The sequence below is a fragment of the Peromyscus maniculatus genome, chromosome 5 (assembly GCF_049852395.1).
Source record: "Peromyscus maniculatus bairdii isolate BWxNUB_F1_BW_parent chromosome 5, HU_Pman_BW_mat_3.1, whole genome shotgun sequence".
NCBI classification, from domain to species: Eukaryota; Metazoa; Chordata; class Mammalia; order Rodentia; family Cricetidae; genus Peromyscus; species Peromyscus maniculatus.
Genome location: NC_134856.1, coordinates 43,784,796 through 43,807,452, shown reverse-complemented (window position 1 = coordinate 43,807,452; position 22,657 = coordinate 43,784,796). Strand labels below are relative to the sequence as shown.

General features: G+C 51.4%; 1 protein-coding gene across 1 annotated transcript in view; it reads right to left on the bottom strand.

The window, feature by feature from the left end:
* The window catches only part of Vac14 (VAC14 component of PIKFYVE complex), a 115,757-nt gene that overhangs the window by 17,393 nt on the left and 75,707 nt on the right, over positions 1-22,657 (bottom strand). The window contains exon 14 of the mRNA XM_006974162.4: positions 21,482-21,614. Coding sequence (XP_006974224.2) covers positions 21,482-21,614 — 133 coding nt within the window. The remainder of the gene's footprint in view (positions 1-21,481; positions 21,615-22,657) is intronic.

Genomic DNA, 22,657 nt, shown 5'->3' with positions numbered 1-22,657 from the left:
TTGGGAGGGGAGGAGGAGGGGAAGGAGGAGGAGGGCTTGTTTTTCTGGGTCTTGCTGAGAGTTGATGGAAAGGGGACAGAGATGAAGTGAGAGGAAGAAAGGGGCCTTTTGTCCTCTGTGCTGTTTGTCCCTCTGTTCAACAGAAGCTACTGCCAGGCTAGTTGTCAGACACCTGGGTGGGCTCATCCCAGGGTCCTTTCACAGGGTGGGAGCTGTCATAGGAAGCTGACTTTTGCTGAGGCAGCATGTCCTTACTCTGAGTTTGCTCTAGGCCCTGAAGTTACAGGGGAGGGCAGGAGAGGTGACTTCTGTTTCTTCCACAGCCCAGGGTGGAGTTCAGGAGGCCCCATCATAGGAAGAACTCCACCCTGTACTCAGAGCAGAAGTTATCTTTCGCTGGCCCAGGGACCTGCTGGGTCTTATTTTCTACCTATTTATCACCCGCTCTCCAAGGCACAGCCACAGGTACAATCTGAGCCTCCTCTGTCACGTCCTTGTCAGGACAGCCTTCACCCCCTCCCTGCCTTGCCACCCCGCCAGCTCCTAGTGTCCTTTCCAGAGCTGAGGCTGGTCCTTCAAGCTGAGCCCCAGCTCCCTCTCGGTCTACAGATCCTCACAGTCAAGGGATGAGACTGGGAGGAAGGGATTGGGTATTTGTGGAACTGAAAGGCAATGTCCAGGAAGGACAAGAGAGCCTGGTTACTTGTTGTAGAATCTGGCCTGCCTGTGGAGCTTCATGCTGAAAGGCTAGCTCAGCTAGAATTCCTGCTGCTGTGATAAGTCACCATGGCCATAAACAGCTTGGGGAGGAGAGGGTTAATTTCTTCTTACAGCTTGTAGTTACCAACCAGGGAATCCAGGGCAGGAACTCAAGGCAGGAACTTGGAGGCAGGAATGCGGAGCCCAGAGGAATGCTGCTTACTGGCTTGTTCCTCCTCATTTAGTCTGCCTCTTATACCACCCAGGACCACCAGCCCAGGGGTGACATGGCCTGCAGTGAGCTGCCCCCCACCCCAAGTCAATCATCAATCAAGAATCACACCACAAGCTGGGCAGTGGTGGCACACGCCTTTAATCCCAGCCCCGAGGGAGGTAGATCTTTCTGAGTTTGAGGCCAGCCTGGTCTACAGAGTGAGTTCCAGGACTGTCAGGGATATGCAGAGAAACTGTCTCCAATAAACCAAAACCAAAACCAAACCAACCACACAAAAAACAAAACAGAGAGAGAGAGAGAGAGAGAGAGAGAGAGAGAGAGAGAGAGAGAGAGAGAGAGAAAGAAATGCACACAGGCCTGCCAATCTGGTAGGGGGCAATTTCTCAGTTGAGGTCCTCAATTCCCAAATGACCCTAGTTTGTTCCAATCTGACATAAGCCAGCCTGCTCAAGAGCCTAGGGGTAGAATGGGTCTGGAATGTGCTCAGACTGTATGTGAGGCATTTGGTTTTGGTGGTTGCACTTTCAGAAGCTGCAAAGAGGTGTCTGATTTGATTAGGTCTGGGTTTGTGTCCCAGAAGAGGCGGTACCTTCTCTGTTATGCAAAGACACCCCAGGATCCTGCTGAATACAAGCACATAGAGGGGGCTTGAGGAAAGGAGAGACGGGAAGGCCCTGGGCTTGGCTGAGGGAGTGCCTTGGTGTGGAGACAAAGACAACATGGAGAGGACAAGGCTTGTGAGCGAGGAGAGGGAAGGGGCAGGTCTGGGCCCTGCCTGAAGGCCCAGTATTCTGAACTCCTGCCTCCTGCCACCACGGGCATTTTCTCTGTGGAACCTCCATTTCCTTCCTATCAGCGGCCACGGAGGAGAGCTAGATGCGTTCTCAACATCAGGCAGTCTGTGCCCTAAAACACCTTTCCCTGTGCCCAGATGTCACTGCAGCGACGCTCCTACAAGAGGATGGAGATGTGGCACAGACTACAGGCCCTGTCCAGGTCCCGTGAGGTCACCCTGCCAAGCACTAGCTCTCTCAGCTGCTACCTGACCACACAGCCAACGCACAGGCTCTGGGCCCAGCTGGCACAAGGACTTGAACTTGAAACTCAGTTTTCCGGGAAGACACTAAGAGTACCTGCTATGGGAGCCACTGGTGCCTTCTTATTAACTAACTAACTAACTAACTAACTAACTAACTAACTAACTAACTAACTAACTTTCCTCCAGTGCATTCTAGGCAAGAGCTCCACCACTACTCTGCCAGCCCACTGAGGTCTTCTGAGCCTGAGTTTCCCAGAAACTCCCCATGGCCCCAAGGCAGTATAACTGTAAACCACCCTGCACTTGGGACTACCTCTGTGGCAGTGACCACATCCGGCTGCAGCAATGTTGCCCTGGGATCCATGTTTAGATCCATGTATCTTAGTATTAGCTGCTAGGGCAACTGCTTGTATTCCAAGGGGCCAGAAAAGGAGCAGGGCTGGAAACTGCATGTACAGCTCACAGTCAGGTTTGAACTGAGACCATGGAGAGTCAACAGAAGCGACCCTACAGCAGGTCCCCAGAACCTTGTGTCAGGGGTCCCAGGCCAGCTGTCGCCTGAGGTCCAGAGTGGGAGATTGGAATACAATGACTTCTGGCGCCCAGGGAGATATGGTCAAAGCTGCTGCTCTAAATCCAGGGCTGACACTGCTGGGGAAACGGCACCCTGAGTGCCCTGGGGTCTCCTTGGTGACCATCTGAGAGTCATGACGTAACCCCTTCCTCTTTGAAGCCCTCTGGGCTCTGACTTCTTTTTTTTTTTTTTTTTTTTTTTTTGGTTTTTTCGAGACAGGGTTTCTCTGTGTAGCTTTGCGCCTTTCCTGGAACTCACTTGGTAGTCCAGGCTGGCCTCGAACTCACAGAGATCCGCCTGCCTCTGCCTCCCGAGTGCTGGGATTAAAGGCGTGCGCCACCACCGCCCGGCGGGCTCTGACTTCTTAAGCTAGACTTCTTCCTGAGAACATGCTATGCCTTCCCTGCAGAGGTGCTTGTCTGTGAAGAGGCTGCCCAGCCTGGCATGCTGCTTCTGGCCGCAGACTTTCCTGCTGTATATATTCCTGTCACCTTTCAGCCTGGCTAACGTGCTCCAATCCCCATAGGACAGAAGGAACTTAAGTTTAGGACTAGAGCGGGCTCAGAACTTGGTTTTTATTTGGCCAGTGTATGCAGCCGCTGAAAGGAGCAACCCCCTCCCTTCTCCACCTAAGAGCTTCGTTCCTACAGCTTGACAGCCCACGGCAGAGATGGCCCTTCCCTTCATCTGTGCCACTGTCCTCTGGAGTGCCCAGAGCCCGGTGGGGACACTCCACTCTACCCTTGAACGACTGGGGTATTCCACTACCCAACAGTCTTCCTGTTACTACACTGTCTGCGCATTTTCTCTTACTTCATCCAATCATTCCCAAGTGAGTCCTTTCCTTCCAGGCCAAGGGGTGGCTCATCATTACTGTTTATAGATCCCCAAACATTTACACATAGTCAGCACTCCCTTCCACCTTGGCAGTGTGCAGCCAGACACTGAGGCCTCAGCAGGTTCCCCGGTGCTCTTCTGCCTTACAGCATAAGCTAGTGTGGTGCAGCTCCAGTGTGCACGAGATCATGGCCCGAGGTGACACTGCTTCCCTTCAAATGCAGACCTTGTAGTTGTGGGTCCAGGTGATCACAGGGATCCGGACACCTGCTCATGTTCCATGTCTTCCGTAGATAGCATTCAATGTATTCTGAGAGTTCTAACCTGGGCCTGCCATTTTGACTTCTAGTGGTACCTTTCAGTGTAAAGCTACCATGTCTGGTCCCACCCGTGTCCTCACCCACTCAGATGGGCTCTTCAAGCTAGGAAGATACCCTACTTGAGGAGTCCCTGGATCTATGTATATGATACTGGAGTTCTCCACAGACCTGCACCAAGACCTCTTCTCTGGAGGCTGGTATTCTGCATTCCCAAGCTTCCAGAACAGGCCTGAGAGGTACTGTCCAACCTGCCCACCAGGGTGGCTGCTAAGGGCACTAACAATGTCACCGTGGGAGAATGGAGGGGACTTACCAGCACTTTCAGGAACTGGGCAGCTGTAGCGCCTGGGCTCTGCCTTGGAGCTTTGGGCAGAAGATTCCACCCTCACCTCCCCAGACCCTCTGTCTTCATGTCTGAGAAGGGCCTGGTACTGCACCCTTCTCTTCCCTGCTGGCCTCTGCCAGCTGTGTATCATCCTGACTTCTGTTCACAAAGAAGGAAAAAGAGACTAACTCTCAGGAAGACCCAGGACTCTTCCTGGCATCCTCACCTCAGACTAGAATCACCTCCTGAGGCATCAGCGTCCCTGGGGGAGTAAGATCAGCTAGCTAGCCACTGCGCCGGCAGATGCTGTCCCTGCCTTTCTGACTGCATGATGATCTGACATCACAGGTGACAGCAGTCCTTCATTCTGCAGGTGCTTCTCTGGTCTTCACAGCTTTAGTTTAAGGCTTCTGTGGGATTTTATGGACTAGGTAGTTTTCTGTGGCTCCTTACAGTGCCCACTTAAAGAGCACCGAGTAAGCGGTGGAAAACAGAAGAGCAAGTTCGACACTCATTCCTGCTGCAGCGACATCAGAGAGCAAACATCAGAGCAGCCACACCACAGAGCCCTCTGGAAAGTGGTAACAAGTTCAGGGTGTGAAAGGCCCCGGGGAGCAGACAAAGACGGCCCAGGACTGCTGCAGGTTTCTGGAGCCAAAAAGACGGTTTTCTTTGATTTGTACCTTTTCTTACTCCCAGCCCAGAAGGTTGGAAATACTCCATCTGTGACCATCTTTTTCAGGGAATTTTAAGCTGTATAAAGTAGGCTTTGGGACCAAATGTTCCCGGCCCAGGAAACCTTCACTGGATTAAATGCATGAGAATAAAGAAGAACCTTAGTTATGAGGTGTCCTTGGGAGTCACCGTGGAAGATGCCTCCATCCCCCGATACGGTTATAGGTCAGGCTCCCTGTGAGCAGGGCTTGTCCCAGGGTGAGGGGAGTGCCTCTCTTCTCCTCAGGATCCCAATGCTGCCCACTTCAGCAGAGACCAGCCAGCCACACAACCAGGTTTTGAGACAGGATTTCTCTGTGTAGCGCTGGCTATCCTGAAACTCCCTCTGTAGACCAGGCTAGCCTTGAACTCACAGAGATCTACCTGTTCTGCTTCCCCAAATAGAGGGATTAAAGGCGTGTACACTCAAAACATAGGGGTTTCTAGCACTCACATGTTCTGACCTCTGCAAAGAGAAGAGTCCCTCTCCTCAAAGCCACTGTGCTCCAGCTCAGAGAGTTCAGGGCAGTGTCTAACAAATTCAAGGCTGCCTGGGCTACCTAGTAAGTTAAAAGCCAGCCCAGGTAACTTCAGGAGACCTTGTTATCAAGTGAAGACAGCTTAGCGGCAGAGGCTTGCCTGGCATGAGCTGATGATGGCCGGTGTGGTGGTGGGGAGGGGAAGCCTACGCATCTGAGAATCTGGGGACTCCCTTGGGGAAACCGTCAGTGGCAGAGCCCTAGAATAGGGCTCATGGAAGGGGGCGCCTCAGCAGTGGGTGGCAGGACCTGGCTGGGTGACATGGTGGCAGGGCTTCCCTCTCCTGAGAGGGACTGGTGCACATTTAACAATGGAAACATGCATTTTACAAACGAGAGGATCAACAGCCGGGAAACGGTATTTTTAGCTACAGTGGCTCTTTGCTTCAAAGGCGTATGTTTCATCTAAAACCAGGCAAACCTCCTACAAAGTCTGCCTGTTTGCAAGGAGTGATTAGCATAATACGAGTGGGAAAAAAAGGCCGGGCTCCACATGGAGGCAGGAGAGCCTACTACAGGGGGAGGCTTTCTCCTGAAATAGAACTAACACATAAGGAAAGTCTTATCAATGGAGCTCAGGCCCCCATCTTCACTTGGAGCAGCCACCTCGCCTCACACGAATGTCCTGGTTGTCACTGTGTGGGACACTGTCACTAACTCTCGACTCAGCTACAGCTTGGCTCTGGCAGGTCACCCTTATGGGTGCTATTTAAATACCACTTTGGGGCTGGTGAGAAGACTCAGAGGGTAGGGGTGCTTGCTCCCCACACTGATGACCCCAGTGCTGTCTCCTGGTCTTACACAGTGGAAGGAAGACGCTGATTCCTGCAAGTTGTTCTCTGACCTCCACACCCCATGCCCGACATCTATAACATACGCACATAAAAACAAATGGGAAAAATTGAATTTCACTTCTGTCTTGTTCAATTTCTCCTAATTTTTAGGGTACGGGGGGGCCTTTCTGGGTGGCTGACAAGAGTCAAGAGTGACCAAGAAGGACGGGTGACTCTCGGTCACAGGCAGTGGTATCTGAGGGAAGAATCCCATCAAGGCCACAGGCACGGGTTGGCTAGAACTGCCTCTCCTCGTTTGCTGACATCTTTAATGCCTGTCTTTTTTCACCTGGTCAGCAGCCTGAAGAAGGGACCTGGGTTGTACACAGTGAAGACACTGGGCTGGTCCCTAGACCACCACAGGAACGAAACAGGCTGTGACCCACTTCCCAAAGCTGTGACTACAGATGTTTATTGTGGAGTCAAGTCAGAGACAGGGAACACTTGACAGCTGTCCCACAGGCTTCTCTTCTGGCTGTGACACCAGGCCCAGGCCACTGTTCTGAGGGGCTGGGCTTCAGGTGGTAGGAGACTTGCCCTCTACTTTATGCATCATCGCTGAGTGAGAAGGGAATGGGAGGGTTAGTTATTTCTCTCCCTCGGGGCTTCCCGCAGGAAAAGGAGAGACAGGTTTTCCTGTGGAGGGCCAGGAAATGGAGTGCTCTCAGATGAAACGCACAGCGGAAGATTCGAGAAATCAATTACCACGCTGCTGCAGGGGTGAGGGGTGGGCAGGGGCAGGAGGAGGAGCTGAGGAGGAGCTGGTCTGGTTTGGCCACTCAGGCTCCAAGGGCAGGTGGAGGAAGCCATCCCCAGGACTCGCCAACTGTCAGTGCCAGGCTTCCGACAGAGGTGTGGGGGGGTCTCCTTCAGGAAAGGAGAGGCAGACCTTCATTCACCTGAAAGGAAGGGCTCAGCCCATGGGAGAGGGAGGGAATGGACTCCCCTCAGGAGAGAGGCTGGGTGAAGAAAAGTCCAAATTCTGAGGGACCTGGAGGGAACTGACTGAAGCCAGCATCCCTGAAGAGTCCATCACATGCTGGGGTGCCAAGGTTTTAAATTTAGTTCAGATGATTTGTTTAATTGCTCTCCCAAGAACAGAGAGTTGCCTAGAAGGCAGCAAGTGTCCTGAGCTTCCTTCCCTGTCCAGAAGCTGCCCGCACCACCTCCTGACTAACCTTTGGTGTCTTATGACGTAACGGCAGGGGTGAGGTGAAAGGCTACAGCTGCTGGAATGGACGAGAGTCCCCTCCATTTCTTTCAGCTTTCTCCTAGCAGGCTCTGGGCCCCACATGCCTTCCGCTTCACTGCAAGTTCTAGAAGCATGGAAGGAAGCCAATTACTCCCTTCAGACACAGCCTCGTGTATACCTGCAGCCCACCCTTCTGCTTCAGGGTGGCTGTGAGGTGGCAGCTTCTCTTGGGGACTTAGACACCTCATATGGGGGGAAGGGCCGTTCTGCACCAGCTCTCGCCCTTCCGTGGCTCACTGGGCACGGTGGAGCCACTTGAGAAGCGGCCAGCCTGTGCTCCCCTCACTTCTGGCTTCCCTCTCCTTCCAGTCACGCACAGGACCGTCTGAGGCCTTGGGCTCCAGCCTGTGGACTCCTAAGCAGGGTCAGGAGCACCTCTGCTTTCCGACTCCCACTGAGTTCTCACCGACATTTCATGGCTCAGCTTAGACATTTTTTTCTGGAAGCTTTCCTGGCTCTTCCACTCCCTGGGCACCCTACCCCCACCCCATCTGCTCCCACAGAGCACCATCATACTGTGACGCTACTGCTTGTGATCATGACTAACCCTGGAGGGCAGGCAGGGACTAGCACTGCTCACTGCAAAGGGTACCAGGCCTGGCCCTGGCGAGTACACAGGACAGGCCTGCTCGGTGACGAATGGCTGCTTGGTGCTCTCTGGGCCGGCAGCAGTGGCATCTTACTGGATGCCAGGTAGATTTTCTTACGCTCTTACTGAGCTGGGGGCGGGGGCGGGGGGCGGGAGCGGGGGCGTGGGGGGGCTCTGCACTTGCTCCTAGCAGTTTCGTTCTCAGACCGAGGGCTCTTGCCTGGCCTGACAGCTGTGGCCTAATTTCCAGGGCCATCACTGGGCTCCTTATTTTTACCCATTGGTATTTTTCATTACTGATGATGCACGGGGGGGGGGGGGGGGGGGGATGGTGAGGGATTGGAGGTGGGGGAAGGGTGTGGATGAATGGGAGACATGAATGCTGTGAGGATGGAGTCAGCAGTCAGGTAGGAAAGAGGGGGGATAGGAATGGGAGCAGGGATGGGCCAAATAATTTTTTCTTTACGTTTATAAACGGGGTGCCTCACCCCCATCACACCCCTGGATTTTCCTCAGTAAGCACTTTCAACAAGGTCACAAATGCACTGGCTCTATAGATTTTTGGCTTCAAACCACATTTCAGGCAGCCTTTAAAAGCCAATCTTGGCACAGCTTCACCGAAGCCCGAGGAGAGGGAAAACTAGGGCACTTTTATGCTTTGAGAAAATATCAGATCCAGGTCACAGCTTCCTGGCTTTGTGAAGGCTGCGAGGCACCCTTTTTCTACTGGCCCCAAACTGCACACCATCATCACTGCCGTACCAACATTTCTACCTCAGAGCAGTCACAACACCAGTGGCATTTCTTTCCTGCCACCTGTCTACCTAAGCCACTATGGCTACCTTGGTGCAGGCGGGCACCCCAGTTCAGAGCTGGTGTGGGGCCTGGAGTATTCACAGAACAGACTGCTGTACCCCATTCCTCTCCAACTAGCCGGGCTCTCTAGGCCCCTCCACAATGCTGCTGCACACTACCCCTCCTTGGGACTATGGGACTATGGAGACACGGCTGTGAGGTCCATCCCTGGCAGCACACAATGGCAGCACAAGCAGCTACTTAGAAGTCAGAGCCTCCGTTCCCTGGTCGTGTTGAAGACCCGCTGAGGGCTGGGGATGGTTCGGTATCTGGTGCTGCTACGCAAGCACGAGCACCTGAGTCTGGACGGCAGCATGTATCTGTAATCACAGCACTCCTATGGCTGAGATAGTGGGACAGGAGATGGAGACAGAAGAATCCCTAGAAGCTTACAGCTCGGTTAGTTCGGCTTAAAAAGCAAGGTGGAAAGCAAGGACATATACCCAAAGTTGACCTCTGACCTGCACACACACCATGGGATGCACGCACCTGCACACACACATATTTACACACACCCCATGGGATGCACGCACCTGCACACACACATATTTACACACACACCATGGGATGCACATACCTGCACACACACACATTTACAGAAAAGAACCCTGCTGTTGTGGTATCTTCTTCAGGAATGTGTGAGGCCCGAAGCCAGCTCTGTGAGCACCAGGCTTCCAGTCTTGACTGAAGTGCAGTGTTGCCAGTGAAGGGAAAGTGTGGCCTCCCTGTGTGCTGCCTACGTCTCCTGACCACCTCCTCACTGTCTGTTCCCATGCTGTGCTGCGGGGCGGGGGGTCCTCTGGGTCATACCCATTACTGTGCTCCACTTTGCTCTCGGAGGGATGGAGCGCAGGGTTGTTGGAGGTGAGGGGAAGTCTCTCCTGCCAGTACCACAGTGGCTCTCACTGGCCTTGTTCCCACTCCCCTGCACCTGGCATCTGAATCCAGACCACAGGGTCTGTTGGGGCTGCCTCCCCAGTGCCTACTGTCTCAGATTCTGGTCCCATGAAGAGCTCCTCATCTGTGCCCAGGATGATGACACAGTTTCCTGCACTAGGGTGGGCAAAGGCCCCTGGCAGGACAGTAAGGTGTGTGCCACCATGTCCCATGCCTTAACTAACTAACTAACTAACTAACTAACTAACTAACTAACTAACTAACACTGTGTATGTATGCATGACGTGTATGTGTGAGTGCGTGTGCCATGGCACATGTGTGCATGACTTTATGTGTCGTTCAGGGACTGAACTTAGGTCACCAGGTTTGCATGGCAGACACCTTTACCTGCCTAGTCATCCTGCTGGCCCTTTTTATTTTTCAAAAATCTTATTTATTATTAGTGTGTGTGTGTGTGTGTGTGTGTGTGTGTGTGTGTGAGAGAGAGAGAGAGAGAGAGAGAGAGAGAGAGAGAGAGAGAGACAGACAGACAGACAGACAGACAGACAATTTGGTTAGGCTGCTCCTCCCAGAACCCTACAGTCCACTCCTGCCACATCTACACCAGTCAGGGGTCTCCTCCAGACCATGGCCTTCTCTGACTCAAAAGACCCAAACAAGGCCGATTAGGTGTTCTCCAGGTCCTTGGCCTGAGCAAAGAAATAATGTCTGTATGTTTTAGGTGATAGAGCTCCGTGTCCAGCTCATGGGGAATGCCTCACAAGCATAAGCTGGAAATGGGCAGCTCTATTATGAGATGGTCCTAGGAGCCTCTCAACAACCCCATGAAAACATACACTAAACATGCCAACTGTAAAGGAAAAATGCATCACCTAGATGTTAAAAGTGGTAAGACATGCCCGCAGAACAAGTAATCACAGTGTATGCATGTGGGAAAAGCTTGAATCCAGAGCACATACAAACCTTTCCACAAATCAATTAAGAAAAACATGCCGGGCGTTGGTGGCGCACGCCTTTAATCCCAGCACTCGGGAGGCAGAGCCAGGCGGATCTCTGTGAGTTCGAGGCCAGCCTGGGCTACCAAGTGAGCTCCAGGAACGGCACAAAGCTACACAGAGAAACCCTGTCTCGAAAAACCAAAAAAAAAAAAAAAAAAAAAAAAAAAAAAAAAAAAAAAAAAAAACACTGAAAACCAGTGGAAAAGTGACATGAGTGGGCTCACCACAGGAGTGTATCCAGAAGACAAAAAAAGCTATGGGAAGTTGTTCAACTCCATCAGTCTTTAGGACAATGGACTATGAGAACAAATGCACCCGAATGGTTAGAATTAGACATGGTGATGATGACCTTGCTGATGGGAGAGAAGTGGGTGCAAGTACTCTACAGAGCATCTCCAAGGACCGTGACCGCACGTCCACCTGCAGCCCCACAGTTCCTATGTGTAAACCTAACAAGAGAGAGAGAGAGAGAGAGAGAGAGAGAGAGAGAGAGAGAGAGAGAGAGACTCCATCCATCCATCCATCCATCCATCCATCCATCCATCCATCCATCCATCCATCCATCCATCCATATATACCCCAAAAGACATGCACAAGGTCATACATTCACAGCAGCATTATTCAGAATCACACTGACTGAAAAGAATTTATAAGCCCACCAGTATTAGAAAAGATAATAAATTATGGCATTTTCACACAGTGGAAGACCCTATGGAAAAGTGAACAACTGTTACAGCCAACACAGAAATTGTACAGCCGCAGTGTGATCAAGAGAAGCCAGGCTTTATATGAGAACACAAACTAAATGATGTTCAGAACCTCCAGAAAGTTGGGAGGGGCTGCTTGGGGGAAGGGTAGGGAGGCAGATATTATAAAACTCATGAAGGGCCTGGCTAGTGCTAGAGAGTTCTATTTCTCATCTGAATATGCATCCCATGCATGGGACAACTAGTGAAAATTAGCTGACCCATAATACACTCATGGTTTATGCATTTCTTGTGTTTGAGACAGGGTCTCTCTATGTATCCCGGGTTGGCCTTGAACTCAGGAAGTACTAGAGTACAGGCATGTGCCATATGTCTGGCTCCTGTACTTTCAGTGGTATATTTTTCTTAAAAATTCCACTCACAAAGGCATCACAGCACAGAGGGAGGGAAGGCTGCTCTGCAGACAGGAGAGGGAAGAAAGACCAATCCACACGAGTGAGGCAAAAGTGTGGTTACGGAAGGGGCGGGGCGGCTTGACCAGAAATAGCAAAATCAAGCTAAAATCAAGTTGGAACTCTTGGCACAGGATGGAGTCTCCAAATCCTATTCTTTGGGGCAGGAGGAAGGGCTGCGTATCCTCAGGACCGTCAAGTGTAAAGACCTGCTTGAGGACACACATCTACTGACGACAGGCTGAAGGCAAAGCACACACAAATTCGGATGGATCTTGGGATGTGGCTGGGGCGGGTTCAGGGTGTGGAGGAAGAGATTAAAATTCGGCTCTTGAAAAAGCAGAATCTGGAAGGCAAGAGGAACGCCCAGGCTCAAAACACACCTCACATGTAACTGATGGGCGCCTAGAGAGAAAAAAAATAGCTGACCAGACTCCCCTTGAGTCAAGCTCAGTGTAGCTTTGAAATAAGTGGGGCCGATGTGGAGGGCTCAAACAACTGTGATAAGCCAGGGGGAGGCTGGGAGGAAGGGATGAGGTGTAAAACACTGTCAAAACGCCAGAGAGTCCACGGGAGCACAGGCGCTTCTGAAGGAGAGCTAAGATCCTCCCAGGATCCTGGTGGAGTTCAGCACCATGGTTCCCCCAGGTCAGGTCTGCGAAAGGTCACTGTCGGTCATTCTCCAAGAAGCAGCCTCTGCTCTGTGGAAAGGGGAGCTGGTCTAGTTGATATTGAGTCTGGCCCTGGTGTGGAAATTGGGAGACCCAGGCTTTCAGGTCTGGACAGACACTGCACTTCCCAGGGAAGGACAACATGAACTTTCTGGGTCTTTCCAGGTGTGCCTTCTGGGCTCTGTAGGCTGAGTGAAGCCCCTGGTGGGAGCGCTGAGGCAGCATGGGGTCTCTGGGTGCGTCTGAACATCTCACTATCCTGGCAATCACTTTCCCTTTTCTGTACACAAGGTCCCACATCTGGGGAGAAACCTCAGCCCTGGGGTCCATCCTCCTGCAGATCACATCCCAAGTCTGAGAGTGAAGGAGGTGGGGTAAGTGCTCTACTGTTATAGGGATGTTAAAAAAAAAAAAAAGCCACAATGATGAAGACAACAGTAACAGACCAAAAGCCTACAATCTCCTGAGGGCAGAGGCAATCAACTTTACAGAGAGTTCCATTGTCCACTTCAGATCCCAAGGGCCTCTTTGGTGGGCCTTCCCAGGCCCATTATGAAGAGGCCCTTGGCCTGACCTTCCCTGTGGACTGGCTGCTATGGTCACTGAGGCAGAGTTTGGCACCACAGTTCTCCCAGGCCAAGTTTCTCCAATGGTTATCACCCACGCTCAAGATGAGGCCTCTCCTTTTCTGCAAGGGGCAGCTGGTCTAGAGGCCTTTCACACATGCATATGAGAGAAATCTTTCTAAAGTCATGGCCCAGGGTGTGTGTGTGTGTGTGTGTGTGTGTGTGTGTGTGTGTGTGTGTGTGTGTGTGTGTGTGTGTGTGTGAGAGCCTCATAAGGGTCTCTCTCAAAGGCAGCTCCAGGAAACGTGTGCTGACCTGATAGCAGGAAAAAAGGAAGGCTTCCCGAGGAACGCACCATACAGTGGATGGACGGGATGCATCCGGAGCTCTTTCCAGGACTTTACAAGCACTTGGAAACTAAAGACCTTGTCTGTCCTGGCTTTCATGCAGAGGGAGGCAGGAGGATGCAACATGACTTTCAGGGGCCAATTCCAATGCTATTTTTTTTTTTTCTTTTTTTTTAAGATTCTACACTAGAGCCAGGCAGTGGTGGTGCACACCTTTAATCCTAGCACTTGGGAGGCAGAGGCAGGAGGATCTCTGTGAGTTCGAGGCCAGCCTGGTCTACAAAGCAAGTTCCAGGACAGCCAGGACTCTGTTACACAGAGAAACTCTGTCTCAAAAACAAAACAACAACAACAACAAAAAGATTCTACACTAGGACACACTTTTAGTTGCTTGCTAATTCACCAAGCTGTTTGAGTTACCAATGTCAAAACTTTGTAAGTTTCCTGGCATACTTAGGTGAAATCTAAACAGATTCAGAGAGTTTTATAAGTCCATCTGGAAACAAGCTCACAAGCTTCAGACTAAAATTCGTTATCAAGTTTTCAGCCCCTGAAAACCCCTCTTTATAATCACCCCCAGTCCTTCCAGCTGCCTGGGCTGTGGGCTGAGATCTCAGGTGTATGGACCATAAAGTAGATACTATGTGGAAGGCTGGATGGGGGCCAAGCAGGTGCCCCATCTCTGTGGCGAGGAGCCCAATTCTGCACAATCATGGAGTGGGCTCTAAGCTGAGCAACTTTTCCCACCAATCTGCTGCTGAATCTTCCCCTCCTGCCAGGGCCTCTTGGAAACCGTGGCACAGAGTTGGCTTAGGGGGAACTTAGCTGTTTGGGCTGTGGTAACAAGGGTCACCCTGAAACACACATGGCCTCCCTCTGCCCGTTCACCTGTGGTCTTTAACCTCTGCACACACAGCCTTGCTCAGAGCATGCGGGGGCGCTGCCCTTTGAAGTCCCAGCTCCCTCTGGCCAGTGCTCTGCTCTTCCCCACAGGCCCCAGGAGGACCTAATCAATCCCAGCCTGGCCTAACAAGGCCCATCACATGTGGTTTCCATTTTCCAGAAGACAGCCCTCTCACAGGGAGTGCCAGCGGGTATGCGGGCATGGGGACTGCTCGGAGGAGCCGGATGGCCCCAGCTCAAGCCAGTCTCTGGGCTGGGATGCTAATCACTTGTCCTGGCGCCTTTTGTCCCTTAGGAGGCATCTTTTCACCTGTCTGTGTTAGCGTGGACGCCTGGGTCTGGGTGCCACTTTCACGGTCACAGAACTACCTCGGGTTGGATCTGAGGTTGAGGGCTGGTTATGCCAAATGGCTTCTGATGAACACTCCCCTCTGCTATTTTGAGCCGAGACAAAAACATCACTTCCCCAGCCCCAGCCCTAGGGTCGGGTAGGGGGGCCCCAAATGGGGAAAGCTCTAGAAGATTCATACAAGGAGCTGGGCAGATTTTAATTAAAGCTGGCAAGAAGAGAAGCTTCTCCTGAGTAGGGTGTCAGGCGTTCTAAAGTTTCCTCGAGTTTTGTTCAATGTTTTGCTCAGTGTCCTGTCTCCTGCCCTCAGCTGGAGATCCACTCAATATGGCTGCAAACTAATAAAAGATCAAATCCCAGTTGCAATCCCAGTAGGGGGATCAGGATCTTTTCTTGCAGGCAGATTCAGACTGGTGTGTGTTTGCTGCAGTAACTTATTTTTGTTTTGAGCAAATGAAGGCAGTCATTCAAGAGCACAGGAAGAGAGCTGACTGGTGCCCTTAGACCACTCTTGGGCACGGCGACCAGGGCCAGGCATGCTTTTCTGAAATGCCAGTTTAACTAGGGCAGCAGGTCTTGACACTGTCTCCTATCAGAATTGCACAGTGAGTTTTTGGGGGCCTGGTCCACGCCCCCAACAGGTGAGGTGGTAACTACAAAGACTCACAGGCTGAAGAGGAGGATGTTTCCAGGAAAAGGGACTCCAGAGAGTAATACTCCAGGGGTAATACTTGGGGGATTCTGGGGGTATGAGGGAATTGGGCTTGGAAGTGGGGGAGGGGGTTAACCCACAGGGAGGGCTTAGTGGAATTCCCAGTTATGGAATCAAAGAGTGGCTTCTGACACCCTCCTTCCTAGTGTCCGCCCATCTCTACCACCTACCTCAGTGGCCAATCAACTCCCTCCGTCTTCATGACACCAGGGCTCATACGCAAAGCCAAGGTGCTAGGGGAGGCAGTATTAATTAATAGGAGCATGTGTTTGGGATTGTTTGGGCGGGGCTGCCATGCCTATCTGCATAGGGTGGGGAGAGCAGGACAAGAATGGAGCCTCAGGATGGATAGCTTGGAAGGAAGTCTCATGACTGTGTTCCTTCCCTACTTGGGTCCTGGATCACCCTTTCGGGATACCTGCCTCATCCTAGGAACACCCTTGTCCCTGGGAGGGTGCTTGAGACTCATCTACCATCAACTGGGCAGTCAAGCTGCAGACCTTGCATTCACAGCACACAGTGGCTTGTTACAATTGAAAGCATTCTCTGGCAAGTGCTCTTTGCAAGGCAGCAGGGAGGAAGAGGAGGGGAAAACTCTCAGTTGATGGAGCCAAAGAAGGCTGGCCAGAGGCCCTGTTGGCAGGCAGAGTGGAGTGTCTTCAGACTTGCTACTTCCCAGCACAGAAGCGGGCTTGTAAAGATCACAGCTGTTGGGTTACGCCAGAGTTCATATCACAGCTTATCAAAGAGGCTAGCTTTTCTCCCTCCTTTCCTTTTCTCCTGTGTATAAGTGGGGTGGTTCACAGGCACACAAGGCCTGGATTTGTTCAGCTAGCATTAGCATGGAGGGTGGGAAGAAGCCGGAGGAGGGCAATGCACACCAACACCTACTTTAGGAGAGTTGTTTTAGTGGGGCCGGGCTGGGCGCCGGTGGGTATCCTGGCCACTGGGGCAGCAAAGCTAGCTTTTAGGACACAAGGTTTAATTATCCGACTCTCCCATGAAGCCTGTTCTGTTCTCCACAGACCACCAGGGAAGTGGAGGCCACGCTCATGTCAGGGGCTGGAGAGTTCTCCATCAACATCACCAGCACTGGGGCTGGAACCCACTGGAGCTGACTCAGTCTCACCATAGAGTGGCTAGATGGGTACCATTAACATTTCATTAACGGCTGTGTTTTATGGACAAATCAGGAAGGATCCGGAAGCATGTCACATGGTTACAAAGGTTACAACTGAGAGGAATTGGGATTTGAACCTGTGCTAGCAGGCTAGTTTTTATGTCAACTTAATACAAGGTAGAGTCATCTGAAAGGTGGGAACTCAATTAAGGACATGCCACTGTAAGACTGGGCTGTAGGCAAGCCTGTAGGGTATTTTCTTAATTAGTGATTGAGGTGGGAGGGCCCAGCCCATTTTGGGTGGGGCCACTTCTGGGCAGATGGTCCTGGGTTCTATAAGAAATCAGGCTGAGCAAGCCTGTAAGGAGTAAGCCAGTTAGTAACCCACCATGGCCTCTGCGTCAGCTCCTGCCTTCAGATTCCAGCCCTGTGTGAGTTCCTGCTGACAACCTTTGATGATAAACGGTGATGTGGAAGTATAAGCCAAATAAACCCTTTCCTCCCCTGTTGATTTTGGTTATGGTGTTTCATAAAAGCAACAGTAACCCTAACTAAGACAGAATCTAAGCCTCACTCCAAATGCCACACACTTCCTTAGGCTTTGAGGGTGTGTGGGGAAATCTTGGGTACCCTGGCCCGTGTGTGTGCCATCTTCCCTACAACCAAACCAAGGACAGCCTAGACCTAGGTTAGGGCCGGTGAGGCCGGCTGTTAAATGAGGGCTTGGCGCCACTGGCTCCCTCAATCTGAATCCATGACCTAGATGACTATGTCTACAAGGTAAGGAGCTGGGTGGACACTGAGGCCAAGCTGGAGCTCTGGTCTTCCATGCCTGTCTCTGGTTCCACATCAAGGTGCCGTCTAGGAACAGTGTGGGGTGAGGAGACTAAAGAAAACTCTCTCTCAGAGCTGAGAACCCATAGACATTTGTTCTCAAGAGCTCTGGATGCCTGTCCTCCTAAGGATGGCAGCTGCCCTGGGCACTACCCCACACTGTACACACAACGGCTTCTAAGTTGTTCTTTATCAGTGTGCAGAGTCAGGACCAAGAGGGACAAAGGAACAGCTGAAGGAGGGGCCGAGAGGCCATCTACCGCGTTCCTCATCAGGCCTGTGGCTCCATTAGTGTGCCATTAACCTACCCTTCAGGCCGTGCTTTTTGGCATGAGGAGGCCAGAGGTCAATGTCCAGTGTCTTTCCTTGAGTGCTCTCCAAACTTATTTAGTGATTGACTGGCACAGGGTCTCTCACTGAGCCTGAAGCTCACCAATTCGGTGAATCCAGATAGCCAGGGAGTTTCAGGGATCTACCTGTCCCCCACACCAAACACGAGAGTTACAGGCACACACTGCCATGCCCTGCTTTTATATAGGCTGTGGGGATATGAACTCAAGTCCTGATGCCAGTGTAGCTCAGGCTTGTTTAGGTCACTATGTAGCCTAGGCTGGCCTTGACCTCACAGCAATCCTCTCACCTCAGCTTCCCCAGTGCCGGGACAACAGTTGTGAATCACAATACCCAATTTTAGTATGCTTCCTCTTCAAAGCTATTAGTAGAAAAGAATTCTATAAAATGAAGATGCAGGATGCAGCCAACCACCCCACCTCATTGAAGGGCTTGTGCAACTACGGAAGCGGGGAGGGAGTTGCATGTCTGTGATGCCAGATCCTGGTCTGTGTGCCCTCAGAGCCCACACTGGGTGTCTGAGACAGTAGTGGGCTGGCTGGTCAGTAGTGGCTGGGCACTGGCTTGGGAGGCAGCAGGTTCTCAGGTACAGGTTTTGGGGCATGGTGGCAGACAAGCTGGATGGCTAGAGCAAAGGCCAAGGAGAGATTTTAGTGAAGGACTGTTGTGCCAGGACCCAGGGATGAGACCCTCCATGGCTGTGCTGGGTAGGGTGAGGCCTGGCCTTGAAGACCTCTCAGAACCCAGCACAGTTTTTGAGGGAACTGAGCTCTGAAGAGCAAGTGATTGCCATGCTGGATATTCCAAGTCCCCAGAGGACAAGGAGAGATGACCTACGGGCCCTGCTCTTGAGCCCTTTGAAGAGCTGGGACCATAGTCCTGGCCCCAGGTTCCTTAGCATGCAGATGTTCAGGAGTCCTTGAGGTTCCAGGTTCTGTCATCTACCCAAGAGGGACAACATAGTGGGTGCTGACTTAGAGTGAGGTGTGTGCAGCCCAGCTCCAAGCAATCCTAGTTGGCACACTGCTTCTTAAGGACACTTTCCCTTAAGCAAAAATGAGAATTCTTATCATCCTAGACACTACGAAGCCAGCAAAGTCTTACTGGCCTGGAGTCTGTAAACAGAAACATGGTAGTGGCCTGACTACCAGCTTTATGGAATCTCAGGTAGGGAGGAGGCCAAGCACGTCCATGCCACCTGCATTTCTGCTGTGTGCAGTCTGGGGGTGCTGGGTACCATCTTAAACTCCCACCTCAAGACCTCAGTCTGCATCGAGGAAAGCATGGAAAACCCAGGGCAGCCCTGTTCTCCAGAGAGTAAGCTGTCTACCCCTACCTTTTCCAAAGCCCCCTCTCTACTGCTTCCCCGAGTCTACCAGATGAAGACTGCTCATTAAGAGTGCTGACACCTCTGCAGTCTGGAAAACCACAGGAAGTTAACTGTCACTCATGTGAGGACATTCTGTTGTTCTGATGTGTGTGGGTCCCTGGTGTTATATCTCATGTCTGCTTCAACCTCTTAACAGGAATTGTCCAACTCCATGGGGGAAAAAAACCCCACAGTGATCATCTTCTTTTGGCCAATGAGGTGAAAAATCCGTCTGCAGTGGTACCACGCACTCATCCACTGTGCTACTGCCACTTGGGCATTTCTAGATTAACAGTGGTTCTCAACCGGGACACTCTTGGGCCTCAAGCACACTGGGCAGATGCTCTACATCTGAGCTACCTGCTCAGTCTCTGAACATTTTGATTGTTCAAAATAGGTGGGGGCAGGTGCGACTTGCACCTGGTGGGTAGAAGTTGGGGATGCTCTTTAAACAACCGACAGCTCCACCACAAAGAATTACCTGGATTCAAATGCCCACAGCACTGAGGGCTGATAACCTCTCCAGACCACAGAGACATCCTTTTGGGAGTTCAGACATCAGGCCCCTTCTGCCTGCTGTGGTCCTACTATATTCTTTCTGTCCTTTCTCACGAGTCAGTCCTTTGGCCTAGCTCTCAGGGTGTCTTCAACTCCACTCCCTGACCTTCATCTGGCCTGTGTTTCCCTCCCCCTCGCAGACAGGCCTCTCTATCACGTTCCCTCTTCTCCCCTTCCATCTCCTGAGCTCACTCTGTGGTTGAGCAGGCTTTTCAGCTCAGCTCCCAGATCTTCAAGCCTCATCTTCCCCGCACTGCCCCCACTTCCTTCCACCTTTCTTCTGGCCCTTCTTAGCCTCCTCTTCTGGCTCCTCCCTTTGCCTAACCAGCACCCATGAGGCTTCTCAGGGCTCAACCTCAGACGCCTTCCCTCACTCAGCTCCTCTTATTCCCTAAAAATGAAAACTCTACAGGGCAGAACCAACTAGAACTGTACTGTACACAGGACTGGTGCTGAGTAATTATCTGTTGACTGAGTGACTACATCATGCATTTCCAGGCTTGCATCTTAGAACTAGGTCTCTCTTTGATGCATCAAACTGCTGCTTCGACATTTTACTTTCGATGTTCTCAAAGCAATTCAAACTCAGCATGAGACTGTCTTCACTCGGACACTCTCTCAGGGCTCTGGGCCTGCAGGCTCTTATGGCTCCTCCCCTGTCCCTCCCGTACTTCAACCTCAATCGACACTGCTGCCCAGGCCCTTGAGTCAGCCAGGCTCATCTAGAGCACAGCATCCCCGCTGTCTATCCATCTTAGCCCTTCTAACCCATCCTCCCAACACAGCCAGGAATCTGGTCCCATCATTCCCCATCATGCAGCTTCTAACTGACTGACCTCTGAGTGAGGCTAAGAACCCACCCACTTAACTGGGTTGTTTGTGCCAGTGCCCAGGCTAAGAGACCCTCTGTGGCTGTGCTGGGTGGAGTGAGGCCTGGTCTGGAGGCTGGCCTCGATGCCCTCTCACTCAGAACTCAGCATTGCTCTTGAGTGATTGCCATGGGTATACTGAATCCCTAGAGGACGAGAAGAGGGTGAGTGAGCTCTGCTCAACTTTGTTCAGGTTCACAGCAAAATAAACTCTTGATGTGCATTCCTGCCATCAAGTTCTCTGTGTAGACTGGGGCTCTGCTGGGTACCCAGCTCCTCCACCCTGGTGGCCACACCAATACAGACTGTTCCCTAAACACCCTCAGCCACATTAAAAACCCCACCACCCTGAGGTTTTGATTCCACTGGTCAAGAGGGAGGCCTAGGCAGGTTTTAATAAGCAGACCTAAGATCCACTGCTGTAGAGCATCTAGGACCATTTGGAAGGCTCTTCCACATGGCTTTGTTGGGAAGTCTGCAGGAATTTTTGTCCTTGATCTAGCTTTCACTAGCCTGAAAGTGACACTGGGCACTCTTCTTGGGGATGCTGCTTTATGATGCTATGGACCACAAGTTCTCAGACCTGTCCAAGGCTAGGTTCAGTCAATTCAAGAACCTGGCTCCACTGAACTGGACAAATCCTGTGCTAGTTAGTAGCTAGGATCCAGCCCCTGTCATGTTCTGTCTGGCTCACTTACTTTCTTCTTCCAAAGAACAATGGTGGCACTTATGGAGAGGATATTTTACCAGAAGAGAAATACTTTCTTAACTCAGTTTTTAAAGAAATGCCAAGGACTACCTGCTTCATGTTGGTAGCACCACAATCTATTGTGAGGGAAGAACCTTCTTCATTTCTTCCAAGAACAATGCAAAGTCAGGAAAGGGGGAGGAGAAAGAAAGGGAAGCAGGCGGCTCCTGTGCCACCACATTCAGTGAGAGATTCCAAGCTGAGGCACATAGGGCTGACCTGATGATGAACGGGCCTCTGGCCTCCAGCAGCTTCCGTTCACTGCTGAATGTCTGCAGAAGGTTGATCATGAACTTGTAAAAGTAGGAGTTCATGGTGGGGGTGGAAGGAGAGCATTCTAAGCCTTTGGTACCTGCAGAGAAAGAAACCGAGCCAGGATTTAATCTGATTGTGTGTCTACAGGGTGAGAGACAGAACACAATCGTAAATGTCAGAGGTGTGTGTGTAAAAAGATGGGAGAAAAATCTCCAATCAAGGGTCATGGACAGGAAGACAAGGGCTTTATGAGTACGAACAAGCACATACAGTTTACTGGTTCACTCCTCCATCTATTCCCATAGCACTCAGTGAAGAGCATGGGTAAGACCTCCATTAGGCGCTATGACAAAAACCAAACAGGGCTGGGTGGTGGTGGTGGTGGTGGTGGTGGTGGTGGTGGTGGTGGTGGTGGTGGTGGTGGTGGTGGTGGTGGTGCACGCCTTTAATCCCAGCACTCGGGAGGCAGAGCCAGGCAGATCTCTGTGAGTTTGAGGCCAGCCTGGTCTACAGAGTGAGTTCCAGGACAGGCACCAAAACTACACAGAGAAACCCTGTCTCAGAAAAAGAAAAAAAGAAAATCCAAACAGCACTTGGAGAGATGGCTGTGTGGTTAGGGCATGTACTGCTGCTGCGGAGGACTTGAGTTTGATTCCTAGTACACACACACCACGCAACTCAGAACCACCTATAACTTCAGGGGATCTGACAGTATCTTCGATTTCCATTTGAATCTGTACTCATGTGCATATACCCATACACGGTTACATACATATACATGTAATACAAAATAAAATAAATCTTAAAAAAACAACAACAAATGAACACAGTTCTCCCCACTATCCCAACAAACTAGATACATGTGGGTTTACTTTGCAAAATTAAGGACAATCAGTGGCCAGTCAGGGAATAAAGAGTTTAGATAGACAGCTGGGCATGGTGGCACACACCTTTAATCCCATCACCTAGGAGGCAGAAGCAGGTAGATCTCTAAGTTTGAGGCCAGCCTGGTCTACAGAGAAATCCTGTCTTGAAAAACCAAACCAACCAATCAACCAAACAAACAAAAAACCAAACACCCCCGTCAAAAACAAACACCCCCCCCCCCGTAAGCCCCCAAACCAAACTAAAACAACAAAA